Below are 18,369 nucleotides of genomic sequence, written 5' to 3'. Positions count from 1 at the left end.
TGGCTCTTGGCTCCTTGTTCTTATATTTTATAACTATTGTTTAAACAACTGTTTTTTTCTGTAAAATATGTTCATTTCAGAAATTAGATGTTATTCTAGCATTAGGTCTGTGGTACGTTTACTGCATCAGCATTACATTAAAACGATATTACATTATATAAATCTATACAGAGGAAATACTTAACATTTATCTTTTAAGGAAGAGTGCAGGACGACTTGCTTTATACATATAAATGTGGACATATATGTATGGACATTTGGATGATACAGATATACCTCCTTAAAGATAGTGTTCGTAGATGACTGTAGAAAGTGGAATAATTATGTGAGTAATCGGGTTAATACCACGTTCAGCAATATTTAGCCATATTGCGATATTGGTTTCCAACATACAAGACGGACCATGAAATTATGACTTGAATTTGGACCTGGCTTTCTGGTGTGATGTAACACCCCAGAATCTCCGGTAGAAAAAGGGCTCAAAGCACGAATTAAGATCACGAGATGATACTGATGTATGCATCTGGACATATATTTGCGTAGTATTACTACCTTAATTCATCAGTATATATGTATTTTGCATAAAAGGATATTATAGGATCGACGCTGACATGCGCATATAACCTATTCACCAGTGCTGTAATATTTCATTTCTTCTGACACATATCGACACGAGAAACTATAATTTAAATCTAAAAGGAGCCCAAGTGGGATGGAAATATCAGTCTGAACCTGTTGAACAAGGCTTGTTTCATTTTGGGCTATAGCACTGCCGCAAGGCCTGGGCGGAAGGGAACACCTGTTTGCACCCATCAGATACCAATCACAACTTCTCTCTCCAAACGAAAACAAAATACGAAAAATGTCGGAAGTGTATCCTTCTAATTTTCTATTTAGATACATGTTTTAACTTTATAGTAATTATATGTATCTCATGTATTATTGGTATCTGTGATGCTGGTACCGTTTTGTTGCCATTGTGTAGCTTTTGTGGAGTTATTATGAATATCAAATACATGTCTTGAAATATGGACTTGTGAAAGAACTCATCATTGAATCATTTGCATTTAAATTAATGCATATACCATTTACTTGGCGTGTATGGACATATTATCCATCTACTTATACACACTTATTATGGACATATACAGAATTTCATTGTACCTTATTATTTAAAAAAATACCCGTGAAGATCCGGGTTAGAATAGGCATTCAACAACCCATGCTTGTACGAAGGCGACTTGGCTCGCTGACTTGGTTGATGCATGTCATCGTATCCCAAATGCGTAGATCGGTGCTCTTGATGATAATAACTAAATTGTTTGGTCCAGACTGGATTATTTACGAACCACCGTCATATAGCTGGTATATTGCTGAGTGCGGCGTTAAACAACAAACAATCAAACAAAATCTATATAATTATTAAACACCTTCCAACAAAGAGAAATTAAACTTATATTTTCTAAATATTCTGTTATATTTATAACATAATTTGATTCATAATTTAATTATTGCGTACGTTGCTTTCTTCCCTGTCATTCAATGTGCATGTTCAAACCCCTAAACTTCTAATATTTCATTTTTCATAAATGGCTACGTTAGTGAGTTGCCTAGATCTCTCGTTACCTACTCACAAGAATATATTAAAAAAATTTGTTTTACTATCATATTTCTGTTTATCTAATTCATAATACGAAATTGATAATTCATTTATCATAGTATAGATCATATTCGTGTTTTTCACTATCTGATGCTGAGGTTTTATTTCAGAAAATATAATTAATTCAAAATGTAGAAAGATACACAATTTGCCATTATTTGACTTTTAAACTGTACAAAGTATGATATAATGATCAGAATGCCTGTAACGGGTAGTATTTAAGAAAGAAATATTTGTCGAGAAGTCCCATTTTTCAGATATGCCCTTCAGTAGTATTATTGTATATCTCCAGAGAGAGGTTTACATTGTAGTTCTTATTATTTGTGGATAATTCAAAAAGCAACATAGAAAATATGTATGCTACCATGACGAAAGAATACAGAGTATACATAACTCGCAATTCTATATATTCAGCAAACAGCCCAAAACCGAAACTCCACAACATATCCGATTACACTGATTAAGGCTGCCCCAGTTCTCCATGCGATACTGACGCCCGTTCGTCTCCCAGACCATACCGAATAAATCTAAAAGGAATCCAGCTCAAGTCTAGAACGATTTGGCAAGCCTAGATTGCCTTAATTCTATCCATGAAAGTAAGCATTAATAAAAAAATATTGTTCTTGTCTGCTTCAGATTATATTTTGTAGATACTTATTTTAACTAGGAAAATTGTACTGACACCGGCGCTGTCCCTATTGAAGCTATTTATAAGAATTTCGAATTGCCGTCCATTGTTCGATGTCAATACATCGATGACAAGTGAGGATATCATAAAGTAATCGTTGATGCCGCGCTACACTTTGATAAAAATTATAATCAAGTTGACTGGTGTGTACATTACTACAGTGAACATGTACATGATCATGCCCTAATAATCAAATGCCGTAATGTCAAATACTAATTTATTATTGTGTGATGAATTTAACTGGATCAGTTGTAACATGTGATATTAATATTCCATCAATTTCTTTCCTGGTTGGTCCATCCATGTCTACAAAATGAAAACAATACAATTAAAATGGAGCATAGAACAATTCTTAATTTCAGGCTAGAGCTGTGGAAATCTAGACTTTCCCAATCATTATAGACTTGAGTTGGTCTCATGTTTTACTTTATTCTCTTGGGTCAACGTCACAGCTCATACCATACACTAACAAGACCAGCTTGACCCCCGCCGGAGCTCCCGGATTTTGGTTATATCATCTAACATGGCCAACTCTGCTCTTAAGTAAACAAGAACCTAATCAGCGAGGGGTCCTTTATCATCCCTATGTGGCTGCTTATAAAAATCTGATATCTTTTCCCAAAGACCTGGTTAATAATATATTTTCTGCTGAATATTCGAAACAAATAGAGTGAGTTGGTACTACATGTACATATGTATACGGTTCTATTTTAAATGACTGCAGCGCTCCATTGTGAAAACAATTTGTTTTAACCCCGCTCTCAGCAGTATTCCAGTGATATATGACGGCGGTCTGTTGTATATGAAATATATGCAAATTGAATCTTGAATCTTGAAATTTCCGCAAATAAGTATCACATGCAGTATACAGTATATCAACTGCAATATACTGTATACAACATTCAGTATGTCGTGTGTCGCGAGCTCTGCGCTGGGCTGGAGCACACACTTCCTACACCTCTCCCTTCGGCAAACACATCACGAGGGTTGCAACGAGGTCACAGGTCAGGCGTGCACTCGTCAGTTGTCTAATACGGTCAAGAGTAAGATCTTCCGGAAGACCACTGCACTGGATGTATGTGGATTATTGAGGAGGTACTACGTGTTTGGAACTGGGAGTTGAACACTAAACACTTTTAGAGAAGAGCTCACAATAAAACGTTATGGACTCGCGGACGGACTTGTGTTTTCATTTCAAGAAGTTCATTTATCAGGTTGAACTTCCTAACTGTAACAATAACTGAACTTTACGCCTTTTATACACATTTGGGATGGGGCGACAATGCGACAACGAGACATATTTTGACCTTGAAAATGTTGCGTTACGGCATCGTCGACCTTTTGTAAAATAAAGAAAAGGATTATCAAAGAGCAACAATGCGAACACGCGACAATGCGACAAATGGCCAATTGTCGCGCTTTTGTTAATTTTGACACGTTTTGCTTGTTTTTGTAAAGGCGTCAATGCGACAATGCGACAACGAGACAATGTCCCTTCCATAGTAATCCGTGCAAATAAAACTGAGTTATGAAATAGAAGTCTGACATGCCAGTTAAAAGATAGAGTGTTGCATAGATCTTCAAGAAGGGTTATCAATAATGGGGCGGGTGATGAGTTCAACTGCATACGCTGTGATTAACAATAAAGCTCCGAGTCAATACACATTTTGTCAAATGTATGACATGTATTACGTGAATGAAGATATTGTTTATACTCGTCCATGTTTTTGACGGACAAAATAATTTACATGCTCGGTAAAAGTGAGGACGGGCATCACTGTGTGTTTCCGTGTTTTGTTCAGGTGAACATTTGACTTGTCCTTGCATGTGTTTGTGACGGGTGCCACTTGTGTGGCAGGATACGCTCACCTTTTCCCGAACACCCATTGGATGACCTGAACCACTTCGGATTTTTATCCCACATCAGTCTGATACACCATGATATGACTGAAATACTGAAATACTGTACAGTTAAAAAAGATGTTTAATGCGATTACCGTAGTGTGTTACTGCAACTGTTCATATTTTGTGCAGTGATGTTATGTAATATGTAAAAGAAAGCATATTCAATTATCCAATTGATTTGAATAGAATATACTTGCGTCAGTGTATTTTATTAACGCCCCAAATCGTAATTTAAACACATAAAATAACAGATCACGCATGGTGCCTTGACTTACTACTAGATTTAATGGGCCACCCCGGAATAAAATAGTTCCCCCAAAGCGAGGAACATATGTTTTAGTATGTTTACAAGAAATATATTCCAAACAATATCCTCATTAGATGAGAAGATCTTTTACAGAATTACCTCAGTAAGTCAATTACAATGACAGAGCGTTGTAATACATTTACATCAAGTACAATACGTCAAAATGGCCGACACGATAAACGTGACGGGAGATATTTCCGAAGTTGTTAATTAACCTGTGGCTATTTCAAGCCTTTGGCATCACTGATCAATTGGCCGATCATTGAAAGGTGATTTGATTGTGAAGATGTGTCAAATAGATACTAAGGTAAATTCATAGATTTCTGTAAATTGTCACTGCGACAGTTTGGATTTTTTTTTCGTGTTTTTTCTCTCTGGGATGGGTTGTAGCGAGGGTATCCTTAAATTGGGTTGCAACCACGCTTCTGTATGAATTCGTACCAGGAAATTCCAAGGGTTTTCCCCAGGAATGTGGAAGTAGTCAGTGTTTGCGCCTTTTCAAGAATACAGTCACGTGAAGAACGTCATGTGACCGACCTCGCGTCCAAGTCGTATATCTTGTAAACTTCACATTAAAAAATTAGTTATTGTTATAACCAAATGAAACACAACCCATTATCCGATAGGGTAACTGTACATAGCCGTTACCACAATAAACTTAGTAACATTGTTTGGTTTGACTTCTTGGCGCGTGTCTGAATTCCATTAACATGTTACATATCCTAAAACTAGCTTATCAGCAAATCTCGCTGCACTGCGCGCGACAGATACTAGAGCAAGGCATGCCAGAAATACGAAACCTAAAGCTTCCGAAAGGAAGCCTTGGATATCACGTGCGTCGGGGGACCAGCGCCATCTGATTGGCCGTTAACAGTTGTACAAGGCGGAGCAAAAAGCATCGTTTTTCCGTCCATTTTACGCTTGAAAAACTCGACCCTTTTCTGGACACTTTCTAGACGCTGACCAATTAATCAATTTTAATGAATTTTTAGTCGTTTTTCCGTCCAATGACCATATACGGAAAAAAACGACGTTTTCGTGTTTGCAGTGTTTTAATGATCTGTTTTTATTGCTGTATGCTGATGATCTATGTATATTTGATGACTCAGTTATTGGTTTGCAAAGAAAAATTAATATTTTATCTTCTTTTTGTAAAAAATGGGGTTTGAAAGTTAACTTTGATAAAACTTAAATATTAGTTTTCCGAAATGGTGGAAAACTTAAAAATGCTGAAAAATGGTTTTATGATGATGTACATATAAAGATAGGAACATATTTTAGTTATTTAGGTGTTGTTTTTTCAAACCGATTATCATGGTCAAAATGTGTGCAAACTTTAGTCCAGAAAGCTAATAAAGCTCTTATTCCCATTAAGCAATTACACATTAAACTTAACTCCTTCCTTTACCAATATTGTTTCAAATGTTTGATACACAAATAAAACCAATATTATTTTACTGTTCAGAAATCTGGGGAACCCACAATTGTAATGTTTTAGAAGCCATACAAACTAAATTTTGTAAATATTTACTGGGTGTGGGGAAATCTTGTACAAATGTTGCTATTTTGGGTGAATGTGGACGCTATAAATTGTATTGTGAGACTTATGTACATTGTGTGAAATATTGGTATAAACTAACCACTATGTCAAATGAAAGATATCCTAGACAATGTTATAACATGATATATAGATTAGATCAAGTAGGAAGAGTTACATGGGCTACTAACATTAAGAATATTTTGTATTTATATGGTTTTGGTTTTGTATGGGAAAATCAATCTGTTGGTCACACTGATTTATTTATATGTGAGTTTTCACAAAGAGTTAAAGATTGTTATATACAAACATGGCATTCACAAGTTAATGATTATAAACATTTAGAATTTTATTCGTCACTCAAAACAGCAATTGTTATTGAACCGTATATTTTAAAAATCACTTGTAAAGAACTAAGAAGAATGTTATCACTATTAAGAATTGGAGAATTAAATATCATGGTGAATATTGGAAGAAAAAGTAATAATGATTTTAATTTTAGATTTTGTCCTTTTTGTAAGAACATCATTGAAACTGAAAAACATTTTCTGCTATCATGTCCATTATATGATGATATCAGACAGAAACACATTCCAAATATATATTGTAAATATCAGTTATTTAAGCATATAAGCTCAGGCAAACTAACTGATTTACTTCAATGCTGTAAATATATTAAAGAGGCTATTGTATTACGTTCATCCCATTTGTAATGTTGCACCAATATGTATATTCTATATGTCAATATTTATCTGTACATGGGCCTGTGGCCTTTATACTGAATAAAGAAATTGAATTGAATAAAATATTAGACCTCTAGATCTACTAGTACTGCTGTGATTGTGAACAGTTGTTATTTTGATTGTCAATGTTGACAGATTAGATAGCATAAGGTGTAACATTTCAACAGAATTATTACATAAAGGGTGTGTAAATATCCAAAGTGAAGTACAGTTCGATCTGCAATTTCGTAAATTATATTTCTACCAAAATTATATTTACTTTTCTGTACCAAATTAATCATGTCATGAAATGAACAAAAACCCAACTAATTAATGGCCAGCAGATGTTCAATCTACATCTGATCTTAATGTAATGTGCAAAGACAGATAACTCTTTAACAGTCAGTATTCAAATATTTCAAATTCATAAACTGAGATTGAGATTACTATAAACAGACATTTGAGACCAACTTGTGTTATTCTGTGACAAGCAAAATAGCGACTTGTGCCCCTCTAATGGCCATTTTTGCAACCGGGTTTTGCATACAGGCATACCTAAAACATTTGGTTGTTTTTTTGCCTTATGCCGCACACAGCAATATTCCAGCTATATGACGTCAGTCTGTAAATAATCGAGTCTGGACCAGACAATCCAGTGATTGATATCATGAGCATCGATCCACGCAATTGGGATTGATGACATGCGTCAACCAAGTCAGCAAGTCTGACCCCCCGATCCCGTTAGTCGCCTTTTACGAGAAGCATAGTCGCCTTTTACGGCAAGTATTGGTTGCTGAAGAGCTATTCTACCTCACATCTTCATGGGTCGAAAACAATTGTCAACTCGTTGCGTAATGGTTCACATATATTTCCCCATATACCATATATATTTCAAATTAGAAGATAAACCTACTGTGTTTTGAAAATTGATGTAGTCCCACTGTAGAATAGATACCTCTTCATTATAATTTGGAACCGAGTATATCCATTCTACCATGACGGCAACAACGCTTTGAAAACGGGGTTCTCTTGCAACACGTAATAACACAGGTGCACAGGTCTGCAATCTTAGAACATTCCGAAAAGTGGTCACAGGTACCTATATATGTAACAATTATTACTAAAGTTCAAGATTAAAAACACTATAGTCGTGAGTAGTTCATAATAAGTGTTCAAAACACATAGTTTTTAAAAGAAGTTGACAAATAACACTCCCAACTTAGTCCAAAGAGAGATGTTTTACTTTCCACCAAACTGTTGTACACTGTTGTACACTGTGGACTGGCTGTCATTTCTCGGAACTTTGTGAGAGAGGTCATTTCTTGGAAATCGAACATGCCATCATTTCTATTGTAGGGGTGACAGGGAATAGAAAAAGGTTTTAAAATGCTAAACGAATATATTTCTACAGCAAACTTTTATGAATTAAACATTCTATTATACATTTAACATGTGTAAGTGTTAGTAGTTAGTTAGCAATTATCCCCACTAAACAATAATAAAATCAAAATAAATGCCTCTCCACCCCGAACTTGGATGTGGCAGAACTTGACCTACATCACGGTTACTCACACCTCACTGCTGTCAATGGCTGACAACCAGTGTTTACATTCTCCGTAACGAGTTATAGAAAGAAGCAAGATGACAACCCCGATCTATGATGTGGTTCAACATTAACAGGTAGATTATCTGGGATTGATCGAGCCTGCTGGTACATCCATATGATTACCAAGGTGACTGAGTATGACTGAACAGCCGCTTTTTAGGCTGCAGACGAGCCAGATATTTTGAAACGAGGAATCTGCATGGTGTGACCTATTAATTTCAAGATTTCACGGATCCAAAGCCAAATAGTGACAGAACTTAGACATTTGTGTCCCAGAAATAGTGGATCGTGTATGATTTTCTTAATTGTGTGTGTTCTGAAATGAATTTCATCAAGTTTGATAAGCTGTCACTTCAGTTGGGACATTGTTTTCGTGGACTTTCAAAGGGGAGTGTTTTCTGATGGACTTTCAAATTCCCTCCTGACAAATTCTAACGGTGGTGGTTGACGGAGATGGCAACGAATATCGATCATAAAAAGGTTTGTAAACAACATGTTGTCATGAATAAAGTTTCTTCAAACAGTTTTTATGATGTTATATTTTACTTTCATTGTCGGTTGTTTGAGGAAATAGCTGAAATTGTTCCGATTCTGGTCACCATAGAACATTTCTCTAACAGTTTCATAAACATTTCATTTGTATGCAAAAGATATGCCTTTGTTAAATCTTTTAATGTCATCATCGAAGCAGTCAGGGTTGCGGCCTACAACACCCCAAACATCCGATGTCAAACTACTGTATTTCCTCTATTTGACACTACGCCGTCTATTAATTTCATGAGCGCCCTTGACTCGGCGTGTATTAGAGACATGGCTGGTATTAGAGACCAAGCATGTATTAGAGGAAATATAGATATGATTTACCGTTCATATGGGGGTGATCGATCGGCAGCTATTTTCTATGAATCGATATGTAGGCTATCTATATATTCATACGCACGTTTTTTGTTGAAAAGGCTTAAAATATTTGAAAGGGGTTTCCGTAGCAAAAAGGAAACCTCTTTTTAACAAATCAGAATCAAGCATTCATCAATGTCATGGTAGAATGCAATTTAAAGCACATGTGGACGTGCAGAATTATACAGTATGATTGAACACATTTAACTGTGTCTTGGGCATATTTTTAGATGCACGGCATATGTAAAATCAAAAATTATTTATGAGGGATTTTTTAACAAAGAACTTGAAATCATACGTGCATTCTGATTAGATTGTCGTATTTTCTCACATAACAATCATCGATAGGGGGACGAGTCATCTTGCAGGTTACAGAACGGGGCGAGTGGTGACGAATGTATAAACAGAATTACTTTTATGAATGTTGTGTAATTCCCAAGGGTATTGCAATCATAACTCATTTATTCCCTTTGTTTAATTGTTTAATTATAACAAAAAGTATAAATACATAGAGGAAATTTGTTTTCCTTGTCAAAAAACGATGATAGCATGAATGTATCTCATCTTGTGATCTGACAAAGTTAATATTTTCATGAGTAAGCACAGCCACAAGTCAAAATATCAACTTTAGTAAACCACAAGATGAGATAAACATTTCATTTTACCACACAAAATACAAGTCTTATATTTTCTTTGTAAACTTCATGACCCTACTCAGAAAACCATAGTGTCAATGATGCAGACTGACCTGATTTTAATAATCTTATTTATTTCACTCTTGTAAAAGTATGTTTTCAGCATGGTCGGACTAAACAAAGTAATTCATGATTAAATACATAATACAAATATTAAAACAAAAAAATCATAGAAGTAGAAATATTATTACAATATTATTGAATTATCTATTTCAGGCTTTGAGTCCAGAGAGTCAACACAATGAAGTAATTGGTGATGGATGTCTGGAGGAGCTTTTTGCTAACAGTAACGCACTGGTTACTATGTGCTTCCTGTCACATTTCACTTAAATAGGACGAGGAAGTGAAAAGCCATATTCAATCACTCAACAAATGCGCTTCCTGTCACATTTCACTTAAATAGGACAAGGAAGTGAAAAGCCTTATTCACTCATTCAACAACATGGCCAATATTTATCAGACTCATGATGTTTGAATAAAACTATTCTAAAAAAAGACATTGTACAATTTGTTTACAAGCAAAAAAAATATTTTCTCTTGGAATTTAATAAGGTGCATTTGACTGACAAAGACACCTGGGTTATGTTAAGTTATGAAAAGTCTCAATTACTGAAGTGAACGATAAACAAACTTATATTGTGAGAAATAAAGACATGAATTTTTTTCTTTGTTAAATATGAAGAATCCAGATGATTTTAGATAGATGCATATCAGACAATCACTGATATCCAACCATAAAATTAATCAGTATTATTTAATTGAACCAACACACATTCTATTTGCCTCTTCTAGATATAAGAATTGATTTTAATTATTTAGTTTCCAGGTTGTCCAAATTAGAATAATAGTGATTCCTTAAATGTATTGCCAGGTTTTGGAAACATAGAAAAAATACAATGTTTGGGGATGACATGTCAGATAGTTTTTCCCCCGACCCACTTTGACATTTTTATTACTGACTGAACAGACTGTGGGAACATTAGTAATTCTCCAAGATGAAATTTTATTCCATTTCGGGGGTAAAATTTGAGGTTGATATGATCATAGGTAACATAAAACACCATTTACATTTTGCTGGCAGATAATAATATCAGATATTGGTAATATCTGGAAAAAACTAAATAACATGAACATGATAGATATATTTTAAGCATGCTGAACTTTTTGTGAGATATCTCAATGATTTAATATTTAAAATTATAATACAATGGCATAATTTCAATACTTCCTTCGAAACTCAGATTTTCTCATCATGAAACTTTATAATCTACATGTATGATATGGTGGTGTATAAAATCAGTTTGGGATAATTCATAAACAATGTAATATTTACATATATCCAGCTTTCAAGATAGATTGTAAATGGAATGTAAATATATATTTGTATATTTATTTTTGAAACTTTATGAAAAGAGTACTTTGATATTTTTGTTTGGTCATAAGTATTATCAAGCCATACATTCATCTGCATGAACTTCATTATTAAGACCTGCCACACTTACTGGTAGATTTGAAAACCTGTTTCACTAATTCTTATCCTGGAGGTTGCCAAATTTAATTTTTATATTCCACAATACTTGTGTAATTTTGTTTAGTAGATTTAGTGTATGAATAGTTTGGTAGCCAGTAGTTTCATGGTCAGTGTCAAAGAAAGAATACACAAAAGTTTGAAAGAAGACAAGTTAATTTATTCTTGTCACTCTGCACTGAAGTGCAACAAAATCTATCTACAGATCCAGATCACAACCTTAATTCTTTTATCAATCTACTGACATGGTTTCTATTGTCATTCTGAAATCAAACAAACAATGAATTTTTGTCCTGCTATGACTAAAAAAGGAACAGCAAACTTATATTTGGCTTTCAATTTGATGTCATAAATGACACATCACATATTTTAACCTCTTTACAGTGATTGATAAATGCTGATTAGCTTATGTTCAATTTTGTCTCATTCCATCAACATAATTTGTACAGGTACATTTATTTTATCTTGGCTTGATTACCAATTGAAGTTGATTCCTTTTCATCTCTTGTTTTTTTTATCTTTACTCATATCTGAGTATACCTTTTGGTATACAATTACCTATCATCATATAGGATTAGGTCAGGGGGTTCAAGAAGTTGGTGTTTGTATCAATTCTTCTATTTCATGCATTATAAGTTTCATTTTAACTTATTTTAAACATTTCACACAAAATTACTTTTGTCGGCACAGTGCAATCTTAATTGCCAATAATCAGTTAAATAAGTGATGTTTGAAGGAAAAGCAACGTTTCATCTGTCATTGTACACGCTGTATATCGCTGAGTTAACGCCCCTTCTGAATATTTGTTTTGATACACAAGTCATTTTGTGAACTAATTTCATTTACATCGTAATATGTTTGGATGAAAATCATAGCAGAAAATGTGTCTTATGTCAACTGGACTCATGGCAAAACGATAGTGAGTGGTGCAGCAAACGCCACTATGAAACGTGAAATAAACATGATCGATGATCTCGATTTCGCCAAGCCAAACGTTAACTGAGCAAATTAGCGAATGCTATGCAGTTCATTTACGATACAAACTTCTGTCATTGAATATACTATCACGTTGTACCTATATGCCGACAAAGTTATGTTAAAACATATATTGAAAACATTCTAAAACAACACTAAAGTGTGTAGTTTATGGTTAAATAATTCAATTTTTATTATCTGTCCTGTGTGTGATCCACAAGTAGGATTTAAAGTTTTTCAAGTTTTTTTTATTTTTATGTGCTTCAGTATGGTTACATAACACAGAATATTCCACATTTGCATTGTAGGGTCATGTCATCTCAAGTAAACATAGCCTAAGTTTGGTTTAGCTGGTTATCACAAGATAACTTTGATCCAGAGGATCAACATGGCACAAAGAAATGGCACAAAGAAATCGACCTATTGATGCATGTACTTATACTGTCATAAAGCACACATGTGTAACCCAGAAGATAAAACATACTGAAATTTGCATGTGGTACCTTCAGAATCAGAAATTTGAATATTGCACATTTCAGTTCAGATATTTATGTAAATTAAAAGTAGAAAACAAACATATTATCTATACAAGATAAAATGCTTTCACAACAATGACTTCCTGAAACATTTGTTAGTGTTTTCAAGGTACAAGGGGTATTGTTGTTGTAATCATAGTGGTTTACATGACACTGTTGACATTTTATAATTAACCTTTCAAAGTAATAGCTACATTATTGTAATATTATTTAATAACGAAGTAGATCAGTGGACTGGAGACATCGTTGTGAGTGGTTTTTTTATTTAACCATGAACCACACTTTTCTATGAGCGTTATCTTCCTAAGGCTAATATTCTTAGTCCTGTAGCCTGACATGCCTGTTATTCGCACTGTCCAAAAGTGCGTTCCCGCATGGCGATATACTGTAGGCCTGTCCCCGACCCTCTCAACAGACAGACCCGCTACACGAAATGGGCCAATGTTTCATCACTGAGAAATGCTGTATGGGGAAATAGGTCAGATAGAGCTAGACTCCAGGTACCCTGACCTTTGCCTTCTGGTGGCTGGTGGTGAGGAGTGCAAGCGCTCTAGGGCAGGGAAACCAGTCTAGGACAGGACGTGGCTCCCAGTTATGATTATGCCAAATAACATAAATATGTTTAGTGTAATTAGATTTACACATAGGAATGTCTTAAAAAGAATTTCCATAATTATTTATGCATTTTGTATGTATCATTATAGATATGTGTGACAAAGATAAAGTTTCTTTAAAAGTTTCTTTAGATCTTTCCAACTATTACTCATCTCCATGTAACTTTCTCAAACCAAAAACAAACAAGAGTTTGCCACTAACGTGTCTACATCCCCCGCCCCTGTTGCAGAATTTATGACATAATTAAATCTAAACAAACCCTAACCTTTTTTAACCGAGGTAGAACTTGTCATGGAAATTGTAAAAAAAGAAAAGTTTGGAACCTAAGTCCATCTTGTTGCCATGTACCTGACAAACCTGCAAAGTTTCATGAAAAAATATTGAACGGTTTATGAGTTATGCTCCGGAAATGAACCTTACCCTCACAGAACCTAAGTCCATCTTGCTGCCATGGAAACGTACAAAATAAAAATTTCTAAAATGTCTAAATAGCAAAAGGCACCAGTTCAGCATGTACCTGACAGACCTGCAAAGTTTGATGAAAAATATATTAAACGGTTTATGATTTATGCTCCAGAAACGAACCCTACCCTCATAGAACCTTAGTCCATCTTGTTGCCATGGAAACATAAAAAATAAAAATTTCTAAAATGTCTAAATAGCAAAAGGCACCAGTTCAGCATGTACTTGACAGTCCTGCAAAGTTTCATGTGAAAATATTGAACGGTTGCTGAGTTATGCTCCGGAAACGAAACGTGATGGACGGACGGAGCCCGTTTTTAAATCCCCCACCAACTTTGTTTGGCGGGGGATAATAAAGCACAGCGCCTGTCACAGTGCAATGAAATAGAGTGCTTACTGAGTTGGTTGCACTAAATGATACTGTAACCGGCATCAATCAACGACTTGAGGCGTGAAATGGTGTCACGTTAGGAGTAACATGAAGGAGGAAGAGCAACAGTGGTCGTTTTGTTTGACTGCAGCATGTTGCTAAATGCCTTATGCTGAGCAACTGGTGTGCATATGATTATGAAATGTTTCAAGGACGGCTCAGTCCTGTGTCCAAAGACATAATATTTACAGGGCACCAACACCTGCCTGAGACAACTTTGTGGCTGCTGTGGAATGGACACAGTGATTTCAATTTGCTTGGGATTTGCATGAGAAATGGTTGACACTGTCTTGCCATATTTCTTCCCAGAGGATAAAAAGTCACCAAGTTTTAAGAATTTATTTCATCAATTGATAACTATTGTGGATGTGCCACCTTGATTGACAGTAATGATCGAACAATGTTAACAAGGATATGTTTCATCACAGGGGAGGTATTTTGAACAGCATCATGACGTCAGCCAATAATTATGTAACTCAAAAGTGTACTCTATCGTAGGATAAAGTACAGTCGATGCCTTTGATCTTTTAGAGAAACATCTCTGAATAAAACTTTGAAAAGAACTGATAAATAATGTATAACATTGTACATACAGGCAACTAACTAAAAATATACAGTGTCAGATTTCTATCCTTACTGTAGATCTCACAGTTTAGCAGATATGTGAGTAAGAATTGTGAAAGGATAATCCTGGATTAGAGAGTGTAAATTACACGACATTAGAAGGAGTTACACAGACTTTACTTGATGTTGATTTTACTTGACCACATTGTTGGGCTGGGGTGGGTAACTCAGGTACTCGGGTACTGAGTAGGCCAGGGCTACTGTCAAACTATTCCCAATCGGACATTTTGTACTTATCTCATGAGACCAACAGTAGGTACCCGGGTAGGGTCGGGTAATAGGGGTGTGGGTACCCAGGTAAAGTTAGCTTTGCCAAGTTTCGATCAAATACACTGAATGGTTTTCCAATTCTGCCCTGGAAACGAACCCCATCCCCAATTGAGTCTATGTCCAACTTCATTCCATAAAAATTTAAAAAAAAAAAAATTAGAAAAATCCCAAAATATCAAAAGGCACCCCTTCAGTATGTGCCTGATAGATTTGCCAAGTTTCGATCAAATACACTGAATGGTTTTGGAATTCTGCCCCGGAAAAGGAAATGATTACGGACGGACAGACGGGCAGACGGACAGACGGACGGACAGACAGACTGGCTGATCGCTATATCCCCCCGCATTATATGCCGGGGGAATAAAAATGGGTTTTCAAATCTACTGAACATGGGATCTGGATTCTGTGACCAGTTCATATGGAACACAGAATCAGAGATTCTCACGAAGAAATGTACAAGTCATCAATCTTCATCATGAACCAGTTTCAATGGCACAATAATTTCAAAGGAACAAATGTTTAAAGATGACAGCACATAATCAGGCCACAACATAGGCTCACTTGGATTTATTTTGTAGTCCATGTTATTCAGAACTTGGAAATTTCAAATCACATCTGAAACCAATCTCAGTGACAATTACTACCATTCATGAGAAGGGGGGTTAACCTAATACATGGAAACATGTACTCTTTCACAGATGATTATCTTCCTTTATATTCATTCAATCATATTCAGTAACAGTAAAGTACCTTGCTCCCACTCTCCTTGCAGCTTTGCTGGAACTGGTGGGAGAGGGCGCCGACTGGATCCAGATGGCCGACGGTGCATGTAGGGGGGACTAGGTGCTGGCACATCAGGAGGGTCATCCAACTCACTCTGTCAGACACAAGACAATATATATGCCAAATTACATTCAATTTAATGTTGTTTTCACTATTTGCTTCTACTTTTTAGCAACAATTTAACATGGTGCTGCTGTGTTAGTATTTGATGTTATTTATATTTTCCATAACAGGCTTATTCTAAACACTAAAGGGGTTAAAATGGAACTGCTCGATTGTTCTAAAATAACTACATAGAGGTGTCAAATATTTCTAAAAATATATCATCAAACACATAATCTCAGAGCCAAACTTAGCTAAAACCACCTCACATACCAATGGAACAGATATTTAAACATGCATCGACCTCCAAATCCATATGTTGACATTCACTACACACAGTTTTACAATATGCATCGACCTCTAAATCCATGTTGACATTCACGACACAGTTTTACAATATGCATCAACCTCTAAATCCATGTTGACATTCACTACACACAGTTTTACAATATGCATCAACCTCTAAATCCATATGTTTACATTCACTACAGTTTTACACTATGCATTGACCCCTAAATCCATGTTCACATTCACTTCACACAGTTTTACAATATGCAAACCTCCAAATCCATATGTTGACATTCACTACACAAAGTTTTACAATATGCATCGACCTCCCAATCCATATGTTGCCATTCACTACACACAGTTTTACAATATGCATCAACCCCTAAATCCATGTTCACATTCACTACACACAGTTTTACAATATGCAAACCTCCAAATCCATATGTTGACATTCACTACACACAGTTTTACAATATGCATCGACCTCCCAATCCATATGTTGCCAATCACTACACACAGTTTTACAATATGCATCAACCTCTAAATCCACCTATTCACATTCACTACACAGTTTTACAATATGTATCGACCTCCAAATCCATATGTTGACATTCACTACACACAGTTTTACAATATGCATCGACCTCCCAATCCATATGTTGCCATTCACTACACACAGTTTTACAATACCGTATATCGCTGTGTATAAGGCGACCCCACGTATAAGACGCCCCCCCTGTACACGCCTTAAAAATCAACCCAAAATCCTATACTCCGTGTATAAGGCGACCTGGAATGAAACACATCACAAGTCTGACTGATATACCGGTAGAAGATTTAACGTGCTCTTGCCGACTGTAGCGTATTTCGCACACGGACATCACAAATTAGTTAGTTAGTTACTTTGGAGATTTAATGTGCGCTTTCCGACTGATGCGTATTTCGCACACATCACAAGTGCACACACAAACCTTATATATGCAATAAAAATATGTTTATCTTGCGTTGTTTTTTTTCTACAATGATAGGTCGCGTGTGTAACTCCGTCACACGTCGCCATTTTGTGTTTACACGGTACGACACCAAATTGGTGCCCGTAAAATAAAATTCATTTATGAAGTAATAACATATAAGAGACAATGTTGAGTAATTTAATCGCCAATTAACTATTAACTAACTATTCTTATGTTTGCTTCACATTCAGCGTGTTTATTCCACAATCACTTGTACACACCGTCTCCAACACTTGTTAATACAACTGTAAAAACAGCGGGAATTGATTTCAGCTTCACCGGTTATCACATGTTAGGTCACATGTGCAATATGCAAATGATTACCAGTACTTCCGGCTCTCTACTCACGGATGTTGATTGTTTTACCGTGTCAGCTGGTTTGACAATCTGCATCGAGGAGAGGGTCATTTCAACTTTATTTGCAGAAATTATTAAACTTTATTCAAGGAAAAGAGATACAAATCATGTTTATGTATGGAAATAGTTATTGGAACAGTTATTTAGGACGAAATGCGAAGTTTTATTGTCAAATGCTGGGCTGGCTATCGGACGCCGGTTGACATCGCCAGTGGAAAAAAATGTGAGATCTTCAACTCCGTGTATAAGACGACCCCCCTTCTTAGCCCCCTCATTTTAGGTACGAAAAACTCGCCTTATACACAGCGATATACGGTATGCATCAACCTCTAAATCCACCTATTCAAATTCACTACACAGTTTTACAAT

General features: G+C 35.6%; 1 protein-coding gene across 1 annotated transcript in view; it reads right to left on the bottom strand.

Annotated features, from left to right (window-relative positions):
• LOC124120811 (tyrosine-protein kinase SYK-like) overlaps positions 1–18,369 on the bottom strand; it is a 220,906-nt gene that overhangs the window by 111,555 nt on the left and 90,982 nt on the right. The window contains exon 8 of the mRNA XM_046483671.2: positions 16,208–16,334. Within this exon, the coding sequence (XP_046339627.1) occupies positions 16,208–16,334 (127 nt within the window). The remainder of the gene's footprint in view (positions 1–16,207; positions 16,335–18,369) is intronic.

This window comes from Haliotis rufescens, unplaced genomic scaffold, assembly GCF_023055435.1.
Source record: "Haliotis rufescens isolate VD_foot unplaced genomic scaffold, xgHalRufe1.0.p SCAF_2, whole genome shotgun sequence".
Taxonomy (NCBI): domain Eukaryota; kingdom Metazoa; phylum Mollusca; class Gastropoda; order Lepetellida; family Haliotidae; genus Haliotis; species Haliotis rufescens.
This window is presented reverse-complemented; position numbering and strand designations above follow the sequence as displayed.